Raw genomic sequence first — 11,270 nt, forward strand, 5'->3', positions numbered from 1 at the left:
ATACAATTTAATCTTGTCTTCCTGAAAGATGGAGGCCTGACAGAGCTGGAAAATGGACTGTTGAGTTTTCTTAGCAGCGGCGGTAACAGCTAGTCAAGCTGCTGCAAAAAAATTCTTTGTTTTGCTTCTCTTCTGAAGAAATTCAAACCTAGATTTGTTTCTTTCCCCATTTGCTGTCTTATCTCTTTGCTGAGACTGCCATTTGAGACAGCCACACAGCAAAAACTTGCCCAAAGTGTATGGGAGGGGTTGGTGATTTTGGTTAGTGGTGGTTGGTTGGTTTGTTTTTAAAGCAGAAATAAACACGAGTTTTCTTTGATAGAGGAGTAGTTTGAAAAAAAATCACAGTGGTGGAACTAAACTGAGAAGAATGCCAATCATTGCTTCAAAAGCTGAAATATGTACATCGACAGTGAATGGGATAAAATGTAACATAAGCCCTCTATTTCTTATGAAGTTGCTTCTCTTTGGCATTCAAACCAGAGATTTTAGGAACAATACAAAACATCTTTCAGTCATTTAAAAATAGATGGCTTCCAACAATGCAGATTTGTAATGAGGTCTTAGGAGCACTTGATTGCTGTCAATTTTGCAGGTGAAGAGAGGAAAGTAGTGCTTTTAAAATTCATGAAGAGAATGGTAAATTCTCAATAGCAAAGTGAAAGGTTTCAACCTGTTTTTCTAATCATAAGGAGTAGAGAAATTTAATAATATGTTGCTTAAAAATTGTAAGATTCTTTCTTCAAGATGGAAGGCTTATTATAATCATTCTTGGACAGTCAATAGGAAATTCATAGAGCAGATGGAGTGATAATATTATACATTGCTCTTTGCAGTATATCCGTGTGTCATACGACACTAAACCAGATTCTCTGCTGCATCTCATGGTGAAAGACTGGCAACTGGAACTGCCCAAACTCTTAATCTCTGTCCATGGAGGCCTCCAGAACTTTGAAATGCAACCTAAATTAAAGCAAGTATTTGGAAAAGGTCTGATAAAGGCTGCCATGACCACAGGAGCTTGGATTTTCACTGGAGGTGTTAGTACAGGTAAGCAATTAGCAGCATTTTTAGCTTACTTAAGAATTCAGTGATGTTCACTACGTAGTCTTTTCCACAGGCAGAAAATCAGGGTCCACATGAATGAGTCATTAGCCACTAGATCGAAAAAGGGGCATTGTAGTCATTGCCCAGACGGTAGGAGTTTTCTGGGTCAATATCAATTTTCATTACTCAGTGCAAATTTACCCTGAAAAAAAAAATTCATCTTTGGTTTCAGTAGCAAGGAATCTACTTTTCAATACTTTTTGTTTTCAGTGGTTGGTTGTCCTTGTAGTTAATAAATCTCCTACTCCAAATTTGCCTAGCTTTAGCTTCTTACTGGTTTTTTTTGTACAAAGATCTTTCTGTTAGGAAAAGTATCTTTTCAGAGCGTGTTTTCTTACACAGCTCTGTTGTCAAATGGCACAGGCTGAGTTCCATAAAACTCTCACACTAAGCATGTTTTTCAGTCCTTCAGTCAATATCACACCTCTTTGAACTCTCGCTAGCTTTTTAACAGCCTTCTTGAATTTTGGATGCTGCAATTTTTGAGGCAGTGCTTGATGAAGTTTCAATCCCTGAAGTATCCTTTCTGCTCCCTGAAACATCCTTTCTGCTGCCATTTGGCACTTCCCCATTCATGCAGCCAAAGACTAACTTAGCCTTTAGGCTGTGTGAAATCTCTGAGAGTTAATGATCGATTGATAACCTACCTTAAATGCCATGTCTCTGAGTCACCGTCTCCATGGGACCACCCATGCACATGCTCTGCCTTGTAATTGTATATTTGTTTTTAAATTAATGACTGTAAATTAGCAATTTTGAAACACAAAACTAAAGCCAGGTTTAAATGTCTGTACTTAAAAACACTGCAATCTCCTGTTTGCCTTTTCCTCCAGTCTTCTGTTCATCTGAAACAGTTTTATGTTTACTGTGTTTCCTTTTTGGCCGTATATAAAACATCAGTCATACAGCAACCCCACATAATGCCACCAGGAGGTTTTTGGCACAGTTCTAGATTCTGCCAAAAAAAGGTGTCTGATGGGATGTCCAAAATTTGAAAGACATGTTGAAAAATAGCTATTTTGATGATTTCCTATATATTGTTACATTTTGAGACCAGACGGTTTTTACTTCATTTCATTTATGTTAATACCAATTCCGAGTGATCTTCAAAAAACAATCAGATGCAAACTTTCATTATAACATTTCTATAACACTATCTTCATTTGGCTGAAATAAATCTTTATATCAAGTTACTACTCAGAAAACTGTGTAAGACTGAATTCCTTTGCAACAAAGGTCTAATGTCTTTAAGGGAAGGTCATGATTGCTATTCAGAATAATTTTTAAGTGAAAAAATATTTCTTGGATAACTATAAGGTTGGGAGTTTTTGCTTGCTCAGACCCCAGTGATTGCATTCCACATGTGTTTAGTGTTGTGTACCGTGAATAATTTAATTCCAGACAATGGTACAGATTACACTGTGGCTAGTTAAGTAACTGGGTAAGTCTTTTAAAGACTTCATTGAATTCAGAACAAGCATGTGAAAAGGCACTAGGATTTACACATAACTATAAAGAAATAAAAGCATAGGTTTGTCTGCATTGCACGTGTTATTATAAAGTAGAGATAGATACCAGTTTAGAGTGAAAGCAATCCAGAAGAGCAGGTAGGTCTGTGAAAGCCAAGAAGAAAGTTCTGTTGTTCAGTGGTCTCTCAAAAGTGACAAGAACAAATTAAATTAATTTTACCTATAGGTGTCATTCGTCATGTGGGAGATGCCTTGAAAGATCATTCTTCCAAATCCAGAGGACGAATATGTGCCGTAGGAATTGCACCATGGGGCATTGTAGAAAACAAGGAAGATCTGATAGGCAAAGATGTAAGTCTTTAAGGAAACTCCTGTGTCAGCAATGTCAGCTGTTTAACAAAATACACTGTTCATCTTTTTGGAGTATTAATACTTTCACTGTTTCTAAAGCGTGTCTAAGGGCTGAAATGAAGCAATTTCTTGAAGAAAAGCTCTTGTTTAAATATATTTGTCAGGTTGTCGTACATGACTTCAGAGTAAATCTGGAGCTTGTGAGGTTTCCATTGCTTTCAATAGCAGAGACTTCTCTGTGGTGACAGAGTTTTAGGTCCTAACTTCAGTGTGGCATGTTGAGACTTCTATAAACCACTATGTGTACAAGACTGACATTTATTGTACTCTGCAGTGGCATATTAGTTACTAAGAACTCCAAATAATAACGTATCCTCTAATGCAGTAAGAGGATTATATGACACTGTGTGTGATCAAGGAGAGTACATGAGCTTAGTGCAACATACAGGAGAGTGCACAGATGTGACTGTCACCCTCCAAAGAAAACACTGCTCCCCTATTTTTGGTTCTAAAAGCCTGGTTGATTTGTTTCCTCATAAGGCATGTGCTTCTGTTGAGTGATGTGGGAGATTTCCACATTTAGTTCTTAGTTCTAATCTAGGTGCATCTGTCTTTTTGACACACAGGTAACACGAGTTTACCAAACAATGTCAAACCCTCTAAGTAAGCTCTCTGTGCTCAACAGTTCCCATACCCACTTCATTCTGGCAGACAATGGTACGCTAGGTAAATATGGAGCTGAAGTAAAGTTACGACGTCAGTTGGAAAAACACATTTCCCTCCAGAAAATTAACACACGTAAGTACTGTGGGGCAAACTGTAAAGAACACGTCTTAAAGGAAGGGAGGGAAGGAGGGCTTGAAATACCTCAAAGTATTGAAATTAAATGCTTCTTCCAGCTTTTTCTAGCAGGAATTTGATCAGGACTGTGTGACTAAACTAGAACATACACTGTCTATAAGGGGTGAAAGAGCCCGCATCTAACAGCCCAGAAAACCCAGAAAAGTAAGGATTGCATAAAGGGAGGAAGAAAAGTTGACAGTAATAGCATGGAGAAGCTTCAAATCAGTAAGAATTCAAGGAATGGGAAATGTAAAGAATTTATGCACTTGTAGCTAAGATTCATATGCATTGGTAAACTTGCCAAATGGTGATTGTGTACAGTTCCTGTTTACAGGAATCCTGTGCATCTCAGTGGTTTCTGATTCCAAATGTTCATACTAACATTTTATTTTCTCTTTTATATGAATATGTTTCATTTGAAATATCACACTCAGAATTGTTTGATTGTCCAGATAAACGCAGCTGGTGTTTTGATTTTTAATGAAGCCATAATCAAGATAATTTCACATCAGTGCTCTAATATTTAGAGTTTTGTGCAGTTTTAAAATATCCGACAGTTTATGCAGCCTCTCTAAAAGAACTTTCTGGAATTCTTTTTGTCATAAATTAGAAAAAAAATGTTTTAAAAGACATTTTTTCATTAACTTTTTTGTGGAAGGCAATTTTTTTTTTAAAGTTCAAATAAATTGAAGAAATTGTTTATTTAATTGTGGTTTTCCAGCAACATAAAAAAAACCAACCAAACACAACAGCATCCAAATTAAAAATGGTCAAAAAAAATAGTATTTGAATCCACACTCCAGTAAGAGCTACTGAAAAATAGACCTCAGTGGTAATACTTGCCTTTCTGACTTTTTATAGATGCCTAGATGCCACTGTAGCTTGTGTAGGCCTTTATAAATAAGAGAAAAGAGAAACATTCAGAATGACAGTTGCATTGAACTCTACAAAAGTTTCTAATAGGGTTTAAGTGCTCTTGTAGTTAGAACAGGAAAATGGAGTGCCAAGTAAAGCCACAAGGAGCAGTTAGACATCAGCCACAAGATACCCCAACACTCTGGGAATTCTTTAAGTCCTCCTTTATGCCTATGGTAAGCTTAAGAAACTGAACTTACCAAAATGATGCTGCCCCTTGCCTTTGAGTGTGGAGATAGTGTAATGCACTGTTGCCAACAGACATTAGAAATAGCTAACCTTGGCTATGCTTTTTTCAACTCTGTTTTCTACAGAAGAGCTAGGAGTGTTGTAACATTGTAAAAGGGAGTACTGTCTTTGGATGATAAGGAAGTCAGGGCCCAGAGGTTCTGTATCTTTTCTTTTAATACCGCTAGGGTTGGGGATATTGGTTCTGATTTAAGTAGCATTTGGTGATTTTTATAACAAGAAGGCCAAAGCTGGGAATACACATAGGAATTAAGAGTTCTGTGAAGGGCTGCAGTACACCTGCTAGTAACAGCATTCAGGGAGTTGTTTTGTTTCTTTTTAATCACTTCAAGCACAGGCACCTCTTCTGGAAATCTCAGCAGGAACATGGATACGCAGGCCGGCCCATGCTCTGTGACTCCTTATCAGAGCTGGGGTACACTTACAGAGGATGGCAGGAAGCTTCTGCTGTTACTGTGAATGGTGTTCCTGTTCTTCAGAGAGGAATGAAGGTTGCAAATACAAACTTTTTCATGTGTTCTCAGCAGTACAAAAAGTGTGTCGTCTTTATAAAGCGCTGGTCATTTTACAGATTAAGAGCTGTGTTCAAATACTTATGATAGTAGGATTAGTCAGCCTTCAGGTAATGTTTTGTCCTTCATTTTCCCAAGTATCTTGTGACCAAGGCTACTGAAACCATGTGACCTGTGGGCTTCCCTTTGTCATCCTATGCCTGGAGATCACAGTGAGGCAGGGACAGCAAAGGGATGCTCAGCTGTCGTCTCTTCCATCGGCCAGCCATTTCACCATCATTATAAACTCACTGATTTCATATTTTTTATCTTAGGAGAATACATAGATATCTGTCACCTTACTGAAGACTTCCTGTAGATAACCAATGGAGAGTTAAAACACCAAAGACACAGTAGCTGGAAGCCATCCAAGTAGCAGTGAAGCTAATGAAGTAATAGGAGAATCATGTTAGCTGTTTTGTATGTACATGGTGTCTTTTGAAAGAGATCATAAATAATTCACCAACACTGAGTGAATACATGATCAGTATGGAGCTGAGGCAAAAGCAAGGGCAGAGAGACATCTTATTCTTTTCCTTTTGGTCTATGAAATGACATATGGACATTTTTCTTGGGGTTGGCCATGAAATAGCCATTGTTTTTCCTAACTTCTCTGGTTTCAAGTGATGCTGTAACACAGAAATCACATCTACTTATAATATCTCAACTTCTTAAACTAAGTTTCAATGACACCTCTTTTTTTTGTTTCTGTTGTTCTGTTTTTTGCAGGGCTGGGACAAGGTGTTCCTGTAGTTGGGCTCATAGTGGAAGGGGGTCCCAACGTGATCTCCATAGTCCTAGAGTGTCTACGAGAAGAACCCCCTCTCCCTGTTGTGATATGTGATGGTAGTGGACGAGCATCAGATATTCTGTCATTTGCTCACAAGTATTCAGAAGAAGGAGGGTAAGATTTTGAGATCTTCACCAAAGGTGTTTCTTGCTCAGGAGGACAACATAGGATTATATGCCTTGCTTCCATTAAAGCTTCATAAACAAACACCTCAGAAACAAAATGCTACTAATAGAATCATTCTGCTGTCAGTCCAAAGCTGACAAAAGTTGCCTCTTTGATCTTAGCCCTGGCATTAATGAATAGAAATTGTTACCACTTGGGATGTATTGCTTGGGAGAGCAGCTCTGATGGTGGATTTTTTTAACGTTTCCAAAAAATATGTATTTAATCCTACCGACAGTATTTATGATTCAGCAAGATGCTTTTCCTTTCTGCTGACCAAGCCTCCTTAGCTTAGAGAAAATAAAAAAAAATAGAGGACCAGACTGTCTGAGATCTGCTCACTGCATGGCTTTCTCTTCCAGTACAGATGACACAGTGTCCAGTTTTCCTCTCTGATAATTGTGATGAGATAAATGTGTTAATTTGATAAGGCAGCTCTGTAATGAGAATTTTTTGTCAGCTCTGCTGTCTAAAAGAATCATTTTCTCACAGTGAACTTTCAATTTTACTACACTTTGCAGGCTCAGCTGTTTCACTGCTTTGAATGCCTGCTGGTAATGTTTGCCATTATCTGAAAATATGTGTGTTTTATTAGGAAATGGACAAAGATTGAAAGGCTCTGTTTCAGATTGCTTTGAGAGATCAAACATATCTGACCTTCTAGAATGTTTTTGATCTAATTTCTTTAATCGTCTCTTGGTCTGGTAGTCTCTCAGAGGGTTATGAGGTTTCAGATAAGCTACCAATTTAAAGCCTCTGTTTAAGAGAACAAACAGGATAACCAAGGTGACATATCACTGAATTACACACAGAATGTTAGGGTTTGGAAGAGACCTTGAAAGCTCATCCAGTCCAACCCCCCTGCCAGAGCAGGATCACCAGACCAGGTCACACAGGAACACATCCAGGCGGGTTTTGAATGTGTCCAGAGAAGGAGACTCCACAACCTCTCTGGGCAGCCTGGGCCATGCTCTGTCACCCTTACAGTGAAAACTTGGCTATCACTGAGAAGAGCCTGGCTCCTTCCTCCTGACACTCGCCCTTTACAAATTTATAAACATTAATGAGGTCACCCCTCAGTCTCCTCCAAGCTAAAGAGACCCAGCTCCCTCAGCCACTCCTCATAAGGGAGATGCTCCACTCCCTCCATCATCTTTGTGGCTCTGTGCTGGACTCTCTCCAGCAGTTCCTGTCCTTCTTGAACTGAGGGCCCGGAACTGAACACAATATTCCAGATGCAGTCTCACCAGGGCAGAGTAGAGGGGGAGGAGAACCTCTCTTGACCTACTAACCACCCTATCTAATGAGGACTGAGTTGAGAGTTTGTGGACAGAGAGTAAGGGGACAGGCTAGCATGGGTGATACTGTTGTGGGTGTCTATTACAGGCAGGATGAGGAAGTTGATGAGACCTTCTACAGGCGGCTGACAGCAGCCTCACAAACACAGGCCCTAGTTCTCAGAGAGGTCTTGCAACGTTTAGAGGTAAAGGTAGGGGTCCTGTAAGATGTACTGCTGAAATCCTGAAGAGTGAAATTCTTAACGAAACTATATCTATAGTATATAACAGGAGTAAGAGCTACATGCATTATATTCCAAGGTGAAAGTATAGTTCAAGTTCCCTGCCAGTTTTTAAATCAATACTGAAGTGCATAACAGCCAGTCTCAGTATGAATTTCCTGCTTACTCTTAACGAACACCTTACCTGTACTGAATGCAAAGATGCTCTGTGTTTTCACTAATTTTCAAAAACAAGTAATTGCATTGGTGGGTGAAAAATCATTTCTCAAACAGCAGGCCTTCTGAATATATATTAATTCTGGCAATGTCTTCTTTTCTGTCTCATTTTTCATTTAGGATAATAAGCGAATCCCTCAGGGACCAGCTTCTAGTTACCATCCAGAAAACATTTAACTACAACAGGAACCAAGCTCATCAGTTGTTCATCATTCTTATGGAGTGCATGAAAAAGAAAGAACTTGTAAGTGTCCTAAAAGTAGTTCACAAAAATAATTTCTGTGACCAAACTTTATAGAGTACTTTCAAGTGCCACTCTCCTAGGGTTACAGTTTAAGCTGTTTTGTTTTTTGTTGTTTGTTTGGTTGGTTTTTTTTCTTTCTATATAGCTTCATAAATGTATGCAATCATTCATTCTTAAGCATAGGCCAAGAAAGGGATTTTGTCTTCTGGAAAGCCTCTAAAACCAATTTCAGATTCTTCTGTGTGAGTTGATAGCAGTCTTTTTTCACGGACTTCCGCTGAGATAAATGCACTAAAACCAGGATCTGCAGAAAGTAGAGGAACTGAAGAAAGGGTTCCTAGGAGCACTAAGCATTCAAAGTGCACCAGCACAGGTTTGGTCTTCTGATACAGTTACTTTTTAACATCCTTTCATTCCAGTAAAGTGTGCTATTCAGGTACAATGAATGTTTTCCTTTGACTAACTGTCTTACTGAATTTTTGTAAATATGACCTCTCTCTTGACACCTGGTATAATTTCATTTCATTCTTTCATACAAATCCAAAGCAGCTGTTTTAATAGCAGATGAACACTCTGATGGATATTTGTGGTTTTATAATTACAGCTGGAACTAGTATGGCTGATTCTTTTACCTTTTTTTACTAAAGTTGCATATTTCTATTAGATATAAACAAGAGAGAACTACCACAGCTGCTGCATGTAAGGAGTCAGATAACCAAACTGCTATTGAATTAAGCATTAAATGTGAGGGCATTTTCATTGTTCAAGATGCCTAATTTTATCACTAAGGAGCAGCTATAAAGAATCTATTTGAATGACAGATTAAGCTTCTCCCATGAGGCTGAGAAAAGGGAGTATTTTCTAAGTTCTTAGAAAAATGGTGTTTCAAGCTTCCTTAAAACTAAGTGTATTTTCTATCCACAGAGCCCACGCTCTGTCTTTAATCAGCTTGGAGACAAATGCCAAACTCTTCTTCCCAAGTTTAATACTGTCTCCAATAGATGATGTGACATTTTTTCTTAAAATTTTAAATAAAAAAGACTTTGTTATTTTCTGTCTGCCTTCAGTATTAACTTAATTAACATAGAATATTAAGTTATTCTGCTTTTGAATTATTAATCTTTTGATCTGTAGGTCAGTGGCTAAGCTTTGTACTCATTACTGTTTTTAAAAAGAGTGAACTGTACTGGACTCAACTAAGCAAATGTGACCAGAAATAATTGCTTTGTGTTATTAGTTGATTCTGCTTTTTTGTTTGTCAGTACATAGCATAGCCCTCAACTGAAAAATACTTGAGTGTTGCCATCAATCAAATTAATGCTATGATAGTTATCTCAGGTAACTAGCATTTCCATTACTTCTGGAAAGTAATAGCACGGTCAGAAAACAATCAGTTTGGTGTGGCAGTTTTGTCACCATTTTTCAAAATTCACGGGTTTGGTGAAGAATTTCGTTAAGTTTGTCACATTTACCAATGCAGGAATATTTTAGGATAACTTAATTGAAAGAATTTAATTAAATGCTTTTGTGAAAATTAAATTTCAAAGAAAAATTGAGTGGAACTGTTTGGGTTTTTTTAAATCTCCTTTAGAAAATAATAAACCTTCACCACTGTTCTTTTTTGTATCGATGTGTTTAGTCAATCTCTCTCATATGTTGTAATTTTGTGTGTTTGGTTTTATGTTATCTTTTAGATTACCGTGTTCCGCATGGGGTCTGAAGGGCAACAGGACATTGAGATGTCTATCTTAACAGCTCTCCTCAAAGGTGGGTTTTGCAAGGTTGCACAGACTGATCCCAAGACGAGAGTCCTATACACTGTCTGAAGTTCACTCTTGATGTTTAAGTCTGATTTATTCACTTATATTCTAACCAGTCACCCAACCATGCTTGGCTTAAGGTTCAGATTAGCTTGGAGCATAAAATCTAGATTGAAAATTTTGTGTGGCTTTCCTCTTCTGAAAGACTGGGATGAGAATGCGGCAACAACGATCCTACTGATAATTCAACACACTTTATTGCAGTTTAGTATATATTAATAAAGTTAGAAAAGAAAGTGGGAAGATTAAAAGACTATCTGGATTTTTCCAGATCTCCGATGGTGCTCTTTATGTCTTAGGGCAAAATTTATTTTTTGTTATGTTTGCTGAAACTACTGTTTTCTGTCTGCAGGTACACAGTAGGTGTTACAGGCTCAATATGGGATCACTGGAGTCCCCAAAGCTAAGAGATACAGAGAGGAATTACTATACTCATATCTATGGCATCAGCCAGAGAAGCTGAGAGGAGTCTTTTAGAACAGTTAGACGTCTAGCTTTAGCATCAGAATATAAACCCAATGTGGGCACTTTAAGGAAAAAAAGGAGAGAATCTGGTTAATCATTTTGAAATTAGGATTATTCAGTTAAATAGAAGATGCTATAAATTGATTTGATGAATCCACTGCTTTGTGGTAGTATGATATGGAGTCTAATATGTAGTATGATAGGGAGTGGGGTTAGCTGTTTTCTAGTTTTTGGAGAAGTGAATTACAGAAGGTTGTCCAATCATGTTTCATCATGCATGAAATACTAAACATCTCTGTGTTTCTCTTTAGGTACCAATGCATCTGCTCCAGACCAGCTCAGTTTGGCTTTGGCCTGGAATCGTGTAGACATTGCACGCAGCCAAATCTTTGTCTTTGGACACCACTGGCCAGTAAGACAAAGTTTTCCTAGTCACGTTGTTTGTTAGCAATTTAAAATAAGTCATGGAATATGCACACCTTGGATTTTGTTGGCAGGAGAAACAGGATTGAATTCTGTTTTATGCTAAACTAGTGTAGGGTATCTCATGAATTAAGAATGACCTA

General features: G+C 38.0%; 1 protein-coding gene across 1 annotated transcript; it reads left to right on the top strand.

Moving 5' to 3' along the window:
• Window positions 1-884: 884 nt before the first annotated feature.
• On the top strand, window positions 885-11,116 carry LOC104537462 (transient receptor potential cation channel subfamily M member 1-like; the record flags this gene model as incomplete). Its single annotated transcript, XM_010180356.1, has 7 exons — window positions 885-1,050; window positions 2,803-2,927; window positions 3,554-3,725; window positions 6,215-6,389; window positions 8,296-8,419; window positions 10,114-10,186; window positions 11,016-11,116. Coding segments are annotated over exons 1-7 (936 nt in total), but the record flags the coding sequence as incomplete, so codon positions are not given.
• Window positions 11,117-11,270: the final 154 nt, after the last annotated feature.

The sequence above is a fragment of the Mesitornis unicolor genome, unplaced genomic scaffold, assembly GCF_000695765.1.
Source record: "Mesitornis unicolor isolate BGI_N332 unplaced genomic scaffold, ASM69576v1 scaffold603, whole genome shotgun sequence".
Taxonomy (NCBI): domain Eukaryota; kingdom Metazoa; phylum Chordata; class Aves; order Mesitornithiformes; family Mesitornithidae; genus Mesitornis; species Mesitornis unicolor.